At 48.7% G+C, this 14,461-nt stretch overlaps 1 protein-coding gene across 1 annotated transcript in view; it reads right to left on the bottom strand.

Annotated features, from left to right (window-relative positions):
- Nucleotides 1–949: 949 nt before the first annotated feature.
- LOC144173900 (glutamine synthetase, mitochondrial-like) overlaps nucleotides 950–14,461 on the bottom strand; it is a 28,443-nt gene continuing 14,931 nt past the window's right edge. The window contains exons 3-6 of the mRNA XM_077702223.1: nucleotides 13,907–14,056; nucleotides 11,336–11,463; nucleotides 8,884–9,086; nucleotides 950–4,932 (exon numbers count right to left, since the gene is read on the bottom strand). Of these exons, the coding sequence (XP_077558349.1) occupies nucleotides 4,641–4,932; nucleotides 8,884–9,086; nucleotides 11,336–11,463; nucleotides 13,907–14,056 (773 nt within the window). The 3' untranslated portion in view covers nucleotides 950–4,640. The remainder of the gene's footprint in view (nucleotides 4,933–8,883; nucleotides 9,087–11,335; nucleotides 11,464–13,906; nucleotides 14,057–14,461) is intronic.

The following is a 14,461-nucleotide window of genomic DNA, read 5'->3' as shown; positions in this document are numbered from 1 at the left end:
AGTAGTAGCTCAAAATGTTTGCTTTAATCTCGTTGGCCAGCGGATGTCTCACGTTTGGCACGGGCCACCGAAAAAGATTGGCCCAGCTTGCCCTAGTGGTGCAAGGCTGGAGAAAGAGTAGAGCTGGCGGTCCTTCCCTCTCGGTCGGAGACCCGGCTGTTGCATCACCATCAGGAGCAGCAGCCACTGGGTGCACTGCAGGACGAAGGCTTTTCCCACCGACCTCCAACCGCTCCTGTCCCGCGCCAATCGAGTCCATTCCGTGTCTCCGAATTTCCGTATTTCGTCCCTCCATCGAGTGATTGGGCTCCCTCTTTTTCTAAACCCGTTTCTCGGTGTCCACTCTGCCACCTTGGTAGTCCGCCGATTGTCATTTCGCCTAATTACGTGGCCAGCCCAAGTCCCTTTTTTTCTTTAGTTGAGATGATTGTATCTTCTAGTCTAGTTTATTCTCTAATCCAGGAAGCTCTATTCCTGCCTCTAAGTGTTACTCTGATCATTATTCGTTTCAGGGCCCTTTGAGCCGACTTAAGTTTGCTTTCAATTTGTTTAGCAAGGTGCCAAGTTGCCGCTCCAAAGTCATCACCTCACATTTATTTCCGAACTTGCGGCTGAAAGTTCTTCATGACTGGCAGACCCGGATCGTTTCTTCCGCAAGCTTTCACATCTCTCCCAAAGTGGACCGCGTTAGAGCGCGCTGTAACCCGGGGCCGATTCCAGAGCCAGCGCCCCCGCTACGAACTCAAAGGAGATGCCAAACTCTCAGAATGAGTGGCTGCCTCTTCCGGATGCGTGCGTTTGCTTGCGGAGTTTTAAAGACTATAGTCTTTCTTGGGCTACTTAAACCCAGAAATTTTGGTCTGTCTGTATGTATGTCTGTCTGTCTGTCCGTCTGTCTGTCTGTAACTCGATTCAACCACCCGGCCAAAGTAAAATGCTTACTGTCCAATAGTTTTATATACTCAAGGCCACATGTAAACGTCTAAGCCCGGTTTATATGTTCCTACTTGTCAACTTTGTTGAACTAGAACATGAAATTACGCAAATATAAGAGAGAAAATCAATGCATGAGTGATATTTGCGGTGTTCCTTTATTTAAAAAATCCTGTATGCTTGGTTTTTCGATAGCAAATGATATTCTACATCTACTGCAGAAAACCGCCGCCTGCTGTTCTGTTGCCCGAACCACCTCCTGGCGGCAGATCAGAAATTACGCGGCAACAGCAAAAAAAGTCTCCACTAGCTAGGTTTCACGTTCTGGTTGGAACGCTCGTGGAGCACGGCATTGCGGTTTTATAAACCTTGAAGTCGGCCGCCTCGATTCACGCGCGTCTCGTCCGTACTGCAGCGCTGGCATCGAGGAACCCCGCCCGTAGCAGTGTAACGCGGTAAATTCAAATCGCCTTGAGAAAACCTTTAGTGTGTTTACCTTGGGATGAGAGCGACTGAACAGAAACAGCATGACAGGTGAGCGGGAAAGCAAAAGAGGGCATTTCCTTGGTAAACGTGTACAAAGACTATCGTCTTTTGGCGATATTTGCAACGAAAGGAGCAGATACGCGGCCACTTTTAAAATGGGGCCCATCTTTGTTAGACTGACGTGCTTACCCTTTGCTGTCTGTTAGTCTTTAAATTGTGTTAATTGTCTTGTGCGAGTTTTCTAAAATTCACATGCATTAAAGAAAGAAAAAAAAACGATGGTAGCTCAACCGGATAGCCGCCGGTTTCTTAACGAGAGGGACCCAGCTAGGTTCGGTTCCGACGACGGGAAGCATTTCTTCTTCTTTTTTTCTTTCAATTGGCTGCACATGATATTGTTCCCAGCCGATGCTAACCCCGTACTCCTCGGGCCTTTAGGGTGGTGCCCACTGGTTAGCCTCCCGGTTTCATTCCCGGGACCTGCATAGCCACACTTTTTTCTTGAGGCTACGAGGTTTTCTGTGCCCACCGGGCGCATTTGTGTCGGCCTAGACAGCTCTGCGGGTCAAATATAGCTGGGATTATGTGAAATGAAAGGCGCTTGGCACCAAGACTGCAGGGTCTTGTGAACCTTTGAAGCGTCAGTAGAAGCTATGGCAGCGTCTATCGTGCACGATCGGAGGTTTCGGCCGCTGGCCAAAACATCACCCGGGATCATATTTTCTCCGGCATTCGTAGTCCGTAATTGATTGATTGTAGCGTTTAACGCGCCGACGCAACGCCGGCGATCAGGCGCGCCGTAGTGGAGGGCTCCAGATTAATTTTGACCACCTGGGGATCTTTAACGTGCGCCGAAATCTCGTACACACGGGCGTTTTTGCTTTCCGCCTCCATCAGAAAAGCGGCCGCCGCGGCCGGGAATCGAACCCGTGACCTCGGGCATAGTAGCACAACGCCAGTCTGTAATATCCTCTTCACAGGTGATATACAGTGATGCCCAGGTGATTTATGAGCAATTTGCGCAGTACACTTTAAGGGCATCTTTTGGTTCCCACAATGCACTCGACTGACCAATCCATGCACCCAACAATCAAATTTCGTGAATGGCAGCAGCGCCCATGCCATTTGGCTCAAACATTTGCACAGTGCGTTGGCACCACGCAATGCAAGAGTGACGTTCTGCATTGAGCAGTTGCACGCGCGGTACAGACCACATTTCTGACTCAAATGATATATAGACTGGAACGAGCATATGTTCGTTCAAGTCAGCCACGTTTGGTTTGCTGGCGGCAGGGATAGGTCAGTCGAGTGTATTGTGCGTGAGCTGAACCGCGGGATTTCCGTTCAATGCACGACGGCAATGATACAGTAAGACCTTGAGAGGCCTTTACAGCAGGGCACGTCTCAATGAAAGCCTCGTCCCGCGATCCTTCGTTCATTTTGGCCTATTTTAGATTTTGTAATTGATATTCAGCCACTGAAGAAACATGAGAGAAATGAGAGAAACGTGAGAGAAACATGAGAGAAATGAGATTAAGGAAGGCGTAGATCGTGAGATGGAGCTCGCCTTGCACATTGAATGTTAATGTAGCATCAATGCTTGACATGCATGCCGGAAAGCGAACGATGGCTTGCGGCACGGTAAAGTTGGTTCTCATTTTTCCGCCCGCTGCAATCTTGTGTGCTCCAAGTTCGCAGTGCCGTCAACTGCCATTGAACGCTTTGAATAAGCGAATGGTAACGGGTATACATAGGACCACTCTGCACATTTTCAACATTTGTCAACATGTGTGTTAAAGTCTTTTTGTCGCTTCTACCAATGCCCGCATTGTGCTTCATGAAATTTGGAATGGAGGGGTCTCGCTATCCCAGGAATAGTAGTACGCTCCGTGTAATATAAGCAGTCTCCTGATTCTTCCATATGAAATCGCCATTAAATCCAATTCTTGACAGCGCTGTTAACCGCACGTGTATGTTTACATGAATCAACCAGTGCGAATAAAGGGATCCCACTTCAATCAATCATTTAAATAATTTGCTCTTCTAATGATTATAAAAAACATTAATAAATATATTTCAAGCATGTTGGTCAATCTACCGGAGCCGATTGACGCAGGCGCTCTTGGTGAGGGGCTAGAGTGTACCAGTGGGGCCTTCGGACTGCCTTCAGTGCTCCCTCTTCATCTGTACATTATCATCACCATTTGCGAACTTGTCCCAACACTTCGTCCGCATCTCTGTAAATACTCTTCATCCTGGTGTGCACTCACTAATTCTTCGCTCGAGCGTCCTGAATAAAATGTCGCTCCGAACACCAGTCTCGCAAGGGAACCTCGGTCTCTCAACATTATTCTCCAATACCTATATACAAAGTTATTTGTACATAACTTTCATTTATGACTTAACTATGTGTAAGTGCAGCCTCTTGAAATGTTATAATGTTCCGTATACAGTGCTCGCCCTATGAATAATGACATGAATGATACAGCCGCTCGTTCCGCATCAGGGACTCAGAGTTGGCTCGTTTCATCTGATTCTGATCTGCAACGTGGTCTTCATAAAATAGAAATTCTCATTACAGAAAGTGTTTTTCAAAGCCTTATCATTCCCCTTTGAGAAGATTGCTGTAGTATTGCATACTCATTTAATGTTCCGCAACACGAAACAAATTGGGGCACAAGCTAACTGTTGACTTTTTTTTTTTTGTTGAAAAACGCGGTCATGGTCTTCATCAGTCACCCGCATTGCTGTCAGCGATGAGTACCAAATCTCTTTATGACCTGTGGTAACTGAGTGCGGATAATTGATCACGGCGATTTTCAGTTGCTGAACGGAAGTAGCGCCTGTTCATACTTCCGTAAGCTGGTGCAGTCCTCCTATCGTTTATTGCAGGGGTCGGCAAGCTGTTGCCTGCATGCGGCTCTGGGGCAGTATTACGCGGCCCCCGGCACGGCGTGAGAAGCCCCCTCCCCCTGTCACTTTCCAGCCGACAGCCGACATGGCAGTTTTAACCTCAAATGGGTTAGGAAGGAACCAAGAAAGATCGCTCCCAGTTGACATTGTCCCCCGTCACTCAGCCAGATGGTGTCTTCACTTCCTTTCTTTGCACGGGTCCAATAAAGGGGATCAAACTTCAACTGTAAATCCCGCCCCACCCCCTCGGCCTTCCCCCTGAAAAGGTTGCCGACCCCTGGTTTATTAAAACGCACCACCACCCAGAATCAGTCATCCAAGCACAGCGTCTGTACGAGGGCTTGCATGGCGCGGTAGGGTTCCACGTTGGCGCCAGGCCTTCGGTCTTCGAGGTAGCCTCTGCCGTCGGACACTGTACTTTGCGGGACGCGCACGCATGCTGCTCTTCTTGAGCAGAATGCAGCTGCGAAGTCGCGCCTTGGAGTGCCCCGGAGAGCGCAGTTGAGGCGCATGTCGTTCGATCGGTCTTCGCTTGGATCGTAAGCTCTGAGGTGCATTTCGTGCGTTGCCGCTAAACGTGGCAGGGCGTTCTTTATCCAGCTGAAGCAGAAAAAAGAAACGAAGAGAGAATGCTAAGCTACAGCAAACTGTTACCGTTATAAAGTCAAATGCATGTATCAAATCAATAATCTCCGAAACTGTTCGAAAACGTCTTTTGGCGGTAATTTAGTTCCGGTGGAACGTTTTCATCAAGGACTATGCCCAACCATATTTACTGAACATCCTTGATATTAGGACCATATGAAAATCAGTCTACGGCGTTGAGCGTAATGAGCAATGTGGGAATTAAAAAATAAATCATGCAGCAATGAGCTCCTCAATCAATTTTTGTTAGTAATAAATTGAAATGCTCAGCAATACAATGGGCGTTTTGCATAGCGTTTCTAGATTGTTTGCAATGTCTCGATGGTACTGTTCGGAAGACTCCTTCCTTGAACGCCTTATGCTAAACGACATAGGACTCCACAAAGCGACCTAACTCAGCGGCGCACTCAGCGCCATTTACACACCACTCGTATAAATGGCTTAGATGCCCCCTAATATTATTCTTCGATTTGACATCTGCTGTTAACAATTGTCTTGTGCACCGGTTACAAATGCTACGAGTTACATTTTTTGTTATTAAGTACAGAGCACTATCGGGGCCCGCCTCGTAGCCGTAGCTCGCTGTCTAGCGACTGCCGGAATCAGGTGGCGCAGCGAGATAACAGAACAAAGTAGAGCCCGGCGTACCCGTCGTAGGGCCTCCCACACAGGCTTCGAAAACCCAGAGGTTCAAATAGTCATAACCGTTCGAAACTTGTGAACCGCTGGCGTTTGTTTTACATCTCCCCGCTATTTAGCGCAAATAAATTGAAATTGAAATTTATTCTGCAACAATAAAATGTTACGAGGAGGACAGGTAAAAGCTGTGGAAACAGCTTGACAGGCCCTGCAGGTACGTACATTTGATTCAAAATATACAGTCGGGGACTTAATTTTGCAGACCACGCGAGCGCGTGGCAAAAGCCACCGATGCGCGCTCTGGAGGCCCGGCGCCTGTTGTCGAGACCGGCGCGGCGCGCATGCGCGTCCTGTTTCACTCGCAGGCACGCCGATTTTTTCGCTTCCTGCAGCGGGGCTGCGTTGGTCACTCAAGCACCGCATAGCGACGCCTTTGTAGCATTACTTTCTTCCCGATGGCACATTTGGGGCCTAACGTGACGATTGCGAGGGCTTTGGCGCCAGTGCTCCTCGCGTCCTGATAAACACTGGCGCGTAATGTTTTATTTGTTTGTTTTTGTGCTTTATCGTTTATAGACGATGAGACTAGCGGCTTGCGATCGGCGTCCCCGAATGAAGCGCGTACGAAGCACAGCCTCACGGTACCGCGCTACCGGCGACGAAATGCCAGCTATATGAATAGCGAACCTTTATTCCCCTTGTTTATTGTGTAATTTGGCCACTGAGTATATATTCCAGCTCGCTCTACGCTGCCCATAAAGTAGGCGATTTGCAATTTTTATAAATGAAATCTTCGGTTTTATTTTTAATGTATACTTCCTTACTTAAAAATGATTGAAAGACACACCCATATGAATTGCCTGTTCGTTCTGCGCGTTGGCATTATTCAAAACGGCACCTCCGGTTCCCATCGAAGAACGCCATAACATTATTCGCTACTTTTCGCCGTAATATTAATCGCTACTTAGGGCCTTCCGAATATTTTTGTCCCTAATGAACGGGTGTTTAACCACTGAAAAACAATCAGCTTGTCCTCCTGTTTCGTTGTTGACCTCGTCCTTCCGCTTCGCTCGGCATCTGCAAGGTGGCCCTTTTCTGATGGAGGCGAAAAGCGAAAATGCTCAAGTGTGTTCGGGATTTCGGCGCATGTTACACATTCCCAGGTAATGAAAATTAATCCGGAGCTTTCAACTACGGCGCGCCTTATCGGCTGTGTAGCATCGGCGCGTTAAACCTCATAATAAATCAACACAAGCCGACCTTGAAGAATGGCTCCGGCCTTGGAGCAATTAATCCCCGTAGGCATGAATTCCTCGGCTAACAGCATCTCTTGTCCTATTAGTAAGCCGGCAAATGTCCCTTTGAAAAACAACTTCTCAAAAGTAGCGAATAATTTTACGGCATTCAATGGGAGCCCGAGGTGCCATTTTTACGAATGCGATGGGCAGAGGAACAGACAATTTATGTGAGTACGTATTTCTATCATTTTTAAGTAATGAAGTAGGCAGCAAAAACGCCGAAATAATTTCTTTTATATAACTTGCAAATCGCCTACTTTATGGGCAGCGGAGAGCGAGCTGGAATATATGTTCAGTGGACAAATTACACAATAAACATGGCTAAAAAAGGTTCGCTATTCATATAGCTGGTATTTCGTCGCCGGTAGTGCGGTATCGTAAGACTGTGCTTCGTAAGCGCTTCATTCGGGGACGCCTTTCGCAAGACGCCAGTCTCATTGTCTATAAACGGTAAAGCACAAAAACAAACAAATAAAACATTACGCGCAAGTGTTTATCAGGACGCGAGGAGCACTTGCGCCAAAGCCCTCGCAATCGTCACGTTAGGCCTCAAATGTGCCATCGAGAAAAAAGAAATGCTACAAAGGCGTCGCTATGCGGTGCTTGAGTGACCAACGCAGCCCCGCTGCAGGAAGCGAGAAAATCGGAGTGCCTGCGAGTGAAAGAGGACGCGCATGCGCGCCGCGCCGGTCTCGACAACAGGCGCCGGGCCTCCAGAGCGCGCATCGGTGGCTTTTGCCACGCGCTCGCGTGGTCTGCAAAATTAAGTCCCCGACTGTACGTAATTACCCGCAGCGCCCGAGTAAAAAACGCTCGCTGGGTTGGTTTTTACGATACTAAGCGACAAAAAGCCGCACTGCAACGCCGGCACGTGCGAGAGGAAAAGCAAACCCAAAATTACGGCCACCTCCCCTCGCGGGAACCCTGGTGTGATGCAACGCATCTCATGGGGGGGTTCCATTGGCGTTTTCCATCGTATTGATTACGCTTATAGCAGGGATTCTCACGCGAAGGGGAGGTGGGCGTAATTTTCCATTTTCACCATGCAATGCACATGCAGTACACGTATGCTCAGGTACGGTCTTTATTGCAGACAAGAATGAGTGCCTTGTGGTTCGTAAAGTGCACAGTTAGGGGCTCGGCATCAAGCAATCGTCGAGTACTACGAGAGAGTGCAAACATAACGCGGACGACCGTCGACTGAGACCGTCGGAGCAAGGCATGCCGCTTTATATTCACAGCGCCGGAAGGAGAGGGGAGCGCGGAGAGAGAGAGTACTGCACATGCGCAGCACGCGCAGTGCCGAGCGCAGCGCCGCCCACCGGCGCCTAGCAACGGAGTGAGAGCGCGCGCGCCAACCCGCAGCTGTTTGGGAGAGAGTGTTCGCTATCGGAGAGAGGAGAGGAGGAGAGGCGCAGCTGTGCGGACAACGCCGGACAGACGCAGGAAGGACAGAGTGGCGAGCATGAGATGCGTTGCATCTAAAACGATCAGAACTCCTGCTGGCGCTGTTTCAGGCAGGCTGCGCGCAAGCACAGCGGAGGCGGGAAATTTGAATTGCATCGGGTGGTAGCACGGAGCGGATAACGGCTACAGCCCGTTAATGACGAATCACTGCACTGCACTTCCGACAGCTTTCACATTGAGTGGAACGGCTTTAATTTTTTTTTAGTTTGTGAAACCTTCCTTAATCCCCGAAAAGTAATACAATAGTCCTAATAAATACGTTTTTTTTTGCAGATGAATTTATTTGCAGACGCATTTTGCAGGCACAGTTCTTGCTGTATTTCTGTTTCACCTGCGGTATCGTACTCCGCACAATAAACTGTCGATATTTATGCGGACTCATTAGATCGATTGGGCACTTCATCCTTCTGGCGCTCGTGCTGCCTTCATCAACCGACCTCGGATCGGCTGCGTATGGTTTACACGCTGCTGTATGGTCTAGCTCTCACCGCCCCAGCCTTACTTGATGCCCCCTTCTTGTCGTGAAGCCTTGGTGCTGAAGTTGATGTGCCCCGAGTTACCAGGGACGTTGGTAGCCAAAAAAGGTCGGGGCTTAAAGCTGACCACAACGTCGAAGTCCTCCGCCACACGCTGCAGTATGTAGCGTGACATCCACAGGTGGTCACCCGCCTCGACGCCTGGCAGTGGTCCCACCTGGTACTCCCACTGTGGAAAAAAGAACAACGTGAAATTATGGTGAACTGAGGAATTACGTCGTGCTGGTAAAAATGGGGAAAATGCAACGTGAACACGGGACCATGAAGGGAGGTCCATTCCGTATAACACGTTCCGTATAACACGTGCGTATAACCATTCCGTATAACACGTGTGGCTGAACGCAAGTAGCCGGTACAAAAGGTTCATCTCGAGACAAATTCCCCAATATGTGTTTGAAACACTACAGTTTGTACTCTGCCAATCGTTCCAGAAGCAACTAAAGGAAACTCTCATACGTTGCCGCATAGATTGCTGAGAACCGGTCACTTCAAAGAAATTCTACAGTAGAACTGCTCTGAAGCTGACGCTTGTTACGACGTTGCCATCCCACCGCTGGCAACAATTGTTAATTTCGGGAAGGCGTCCCGAAACGGGCTCCGTCGCCTCGGTCATGTGAGGTAGCATGCTGGTCATGCGGCATCCACATGACGCGAGTGACAATGAAAAAGTCTTCGTGTGTTAACGAACCAAAACAAATGCCTTCTGAGGGTAAAGAAAAAAGAAAATTGCGCGACCCTATAGGATGCCGCGAGTTATACCCATCACAACGCCTACGCAGTCACCGCCATCTTTGATTCAAAAGCAACTTCTTACCATTCACTCACTGTCCGAACGCGCTCCCCTGCCACTGCGGAAGAGGCGGCTATTGCACTAGCGCTCACTCATCGGCCTACCCCAACAATTGTTATCTCCGATTCGAAAACGGCCATTCGAAATTTCGCCCGGGGGATTATTTCCCCGCAAGCTCTCAAAATTCTCCTTCAAAATCCTCCCACTTCCCATGCGGAGTTGATTTGGACTCCTGCCCAAGCGGGGCTGGATGGAAACGAAGCGGCTAACTTTGCAGCTCGAGAGCTAACCCACCGAGCTGCGCCAGGTCGCACCCCTTCCCATGGAGCCCAATCAACCCTCGACAGCCTCCTGACTTTCCAGGAAATTACCTGTCACCACAGCCTCTCTCGCCGGCGCTACCCTCCACCCCATTGGTCACTCTCTATTACCGAGGAACGGCACTGGCGCCTTCTCCACTCCCCTGTCGCGCCAGACTACATGCAATTTATCCATCTGTATTTCCCTTTCCCCAATGTCGCGACTGTGGAGCCCACGAAACAGTTGCTCATATAATTTGGCAATGGCCTGAAAACTCATTCGCTCTCACCTCTTGTGTGGAGCACTGGGAGGCGGCGTTAGGCAGCTCGGATCCGCCGGTCCAACAAGGACTCGCTGAACGAGCAGCCCAGGTCACCGGCGCCCTCCAAGCGCTGGTCACCACTCGTCGTTGAACCAACAGCTCCAGAATAAAGTGTTTTCTCTCTCTCTCTCTCTTCATTGTCACTAGTATAGCAAGACAATTACTCGCTACCGGACTGACTTCTCTACTTCGTTAAAGGTTTCTCACACATCGCTACTTTTAATAAAACCGGCAAGGCGAAGCTTGGCTTCCGTGGCTGTCTGCCCGAAATTTTGGCGAAGCGCAAATCGACGATTGGTAGTGCAGTAAGATAAAAAAATTAAAGCCGTTCCACTCAATGGGAAAGCTGTCGGAAGTGCGGAGCAGTGATTCGCCATAATGGGCTGCAGCGCCGTTATCCGCTCAGTGCTAAGTGCTACCACCCATCACGCTCTTCGCCGCCCTATCTCACTCCTCTCTTAATGAATGGAACGGAGGTTTGTCCAATGCAATTCAAATTTCTCGCCTTCGGAATGCTGGCGTGCCCCCGGCCTGTAACTGCGCCAGTTCTGTTTCGTGCTTGCTTTAATTTTTTTGCGTCATTTCGAACGTGTAATTTTTATTCTTGCACAGCTGGAGCCTTTCTGCGTCATTTCGAACGCACCCTTTTTTTTCTTGTGTGGCCGCTTTTTTCGCTTACTATCGTAAAAACCAATCAAACGAGCGCTCCTAACTAAATGAACGCGAGGGCTTCCGGTTATATACAGAGATTTTGCCTTCAATGTACCTGCAGTTTTCTTTGCGCTAAAGAACGGGGGGATGTATGACTAGCGCCAGCGGTTCACGAGTTTCCAACGGTTATGACAATATAAATCGCTTGGTTTTTGATGCCTCTGAGGGATGCCGCCACGGCGGACACCGCAACGACAGTACGCCGTGGGGCTCTACTTGGGTCCAGCGAGCAAGCTACGACAACAAGGAGAGCACCTAAAGTGCAATGCACTTAAAAGCTCATCCCTGACCATACCTGAGCGATGACAGCTTCCGAGTCAGATCCGTAAAGCTTGATGCCAGAGAAGGCGCAAGCCTTGAGATGTGCGAGGACAACCTGCCGGCCAGCAGTGTTTTCAGCGCCCACAGCGTGGAAGTACACTTCTGCGACAAAGAAACAGCTTTTTGTGTCCTGCTCTTGTTAAAAAAAACACAGCGATGCCTGGTCTAATTGGTCTTTATTTTATTTTAACTCCATTTCAACGAAACAAGGATGCGAGGGCGCTCACCACCGGGCGATGCGATTGAAGTAGTGTGTTTAAAGAAGAAAACGTGGCGCAAACTAGACGTGGACGAAGACAAGGTAAGACAGGCCTTGCGCTGCGGTTGTGAGCCACTCCTCGACAAGACGACCTTTCTGAGGAGCGCAAGAAACAACACAGAAAGGGAGGTGACTGAGACCATTTTTATCAAAAAAGCACGCGACAAGTGCGTCATCACGCCGTCACTAGCGTTAAGTGACAAAGACATGTCATTCTTAAATCACAGCATGTAGTTTAGCACGTGCAGTCGTCCCCCCCTCTTTCCGGTTTGGTCTGCGCCTGGAATGCACGCACGCGCATTAGGACCGTCTTGATTGCTCTTGAGGCTGGAGTCGATATGTTGACATATTATCAGCAGTGTTGTACTTATTCACTCTAGCCATTGTCACCACCTTTCACACTTGTTAGCATGATTATACCCAGGTTGTTATTTTTTAGGGCCGAAGCTCCTCTTGCTCGGGCCCTGTCCCGTTCCTCCTTGCTGCTGTATACGGCACGGCACATTAATGATGATTGTGGCAGGATCCCCCTAGGGATTGGCCAACCAAAGATTGGCCGAAGAGGACAAAACGTTCAACGCGTTCATTGCTACCCAACAAGGATAAGAGGAAGAAGAAGAGGTTGTCGTTCGTCGCCTGCGAGCTCAAGACACGTACCGGGGGTACACGACACAAGACGCTCTGCAGAAGGCGACGGCCAAGGTGGCTAAAATTTCACACACCGTGCCAACTTACCCATGCAGATTCTCATCGTCCAAAACAACCCCTACATAACCACCACAAACATCGACGTCGTCGACGGGCTTGTCAACGGAGTGGTGGAAAGCTTGACGTGTCGAGTCTTTATATGATGTGCGGGCGAATGTTTCACGGTTTTACCGATAAGCATTTTTGCTTCGCCCCTCTCATCAGCATTCACTTCGTGGAGAGGGCGGAATTTTTTAATAGTTATTTCTTTTTAGATGGCGCCTTTATCTGTCTTACCTCGTCTTCTTCGTCCACGTCTAGTCTGCGCCACGTTTTGTTCTTTCTTAAGTATGTACCAACTAGCTCAGCAATAAGTTTTATTCAGAAGTAGTGTAAAGCTGGCGTTACATTCTAACTGTCGGTGCCATTTACATTTGCGCTTGGGTTATATTAGAACACTTCTATGCAGGAGTTCAGACTGAGGGTTGGAAGTCTGTCTGACCACTGTGTCCACGATGATGTGCGATGGTTCTACCAATTGCTGCTTCTGCGGGTTTTGGGCGATAGTTAGGTTGGTTTTGCCGCATATCGCCTGTGTTAATTGCCGCTTTCTGCGAACATTCTATATGCGTTTAGTAGAAGTTTTCCTTTCTCGCCTTTTATTCCTACCCATCGCACTAGTTCCTAACCAGTTGAGGCAGCCCACCATTTTTAAAAGCCCAGTTCACCTAACAATACTAAGGTACACCAGCTTTATGAACTTTATATCACCGAATACCTTTCAGAATACCGCTCCTGCCGTATACATACCTTAAACGATATCGTGAGGGAATGCAGCAACATACCAGACATCCCTGTATCTCACTGCGTAACCTAGAGATGTGGGAAAGCCTACTGGTCAGCGCGAGCCTTGAAGACCTGAAGATCCTTGAAGAAGGGCTTGCGTTCGGGCTACTTGGTATTCCATAACGTTCATCTTAAGCGTCGAGTGCCCCTGTTTTCTTTTTCTGCGCTTACGATGAACGTTATTGAAGGTCCTGTCGCCAGGGCACACCTGTCCGGTGCAGCGCAAGGATCCCTGGACTGAGAGGACATCCTGCCGGTGAGTGGCCCTAGCACCCTCCGTTCTGTTCAGTGATCTTTTTCATCTTCATCATACTCAAGTACTCACGCAGTTTGGGGCGACTTTTCTTGCTCTAATAGAAAAAAAGCAACCGCCCCTTTTGTACCGTGCATCCTCATACATTTGGGGCGAAAAGTGCGTCGGCTTGAGTTCAGGCTACTGAAAATAAGCTCATACTGGGCCTGTTATAAAGCCTTGTTTGACCAAACGGCACTAAGGACTCCTCACGACTGGTGTCTTTACGTGATTTATTAATTACATGATTCGCATCACTCATTCAATCCTCGTAGGGTCCTCTCAAGGGGATTATCTTGTAATTTCAGAAGAACGGGCTCTTTTGAAGTAGCTCGTTTGGAGCGTTTGCGTTGCTTTGCGTGCACTGAGTTCCCATCAGGATGCCTGTCATGCAAAAAATTAGTCCCAGTGAAAAACGAAGCCCGTCGCGATAATGAGTTGACACCGAATGTTCGACTTACTATTAGGCTTAATGCAATGACCGTGTGTTGGCCAACCAAGAGGGACTCCGTTTCGCTCGAGCAGCACATACTCCTGCTCGATCCCGAACCATGGCTCCTGGTCGGCCGCTTTTTCCATAGTCTTCTTGCAAGGGGAACGAGTGTTTGTTTCTGGAAGGTGTATGAAAACGTTAATGAGCAATTTTAAGCATCTAGCGACTTATTAACGACTGCTTGTTTGTTGGAGTTTGCCTGGTCACTTATTCTTACATGTACAAATGAGCTGATCTCTCTTACAAAGAAGTGGAAAGAGCAAAAATAAAAGCTACTGCACTAATAAACACTTCAATCGAAAATTTTTGTCACATAAAAAGATAAGATAAACGGGTGCAAACTTCTAAGGCGTCATTTCCCTTTAAACAAATACCTGACTATCCGACAGCCCATCATATCGCTCAACATAATAAAAATGGCGAGTGACAAAACGGACAACAGAAAAATAACTTCGCTGCTCCAACGCGCCATCGAGGAATGAAAGATAAGTAGAACACTGCCCGCTGCCCCCGGGTTTTTTCG

This window comes from Haemaphysalis longicornis, unplaced genomic scaffold (assembly GCF_048455015.1).
Source record: "Haemaphysalis longicornis isolate Haplotype H1 unplaced genomic scaffold, Haemaphysalis longicornis Haplotype H1 scaffold_3, whole genome shotgun sequence".
Classification (NCBI taxonomy): Eukaryota; Metazoa; Arthropoda; class Arachnida; order Ixodida; family Ixodidae; genus Haemaphysalis; species Haemaphysalis longicornis.
Note: the sequence above shows the minus strand (reverse complement) of the source record. Positions and strands in the feature narration are given on the sequence as shown.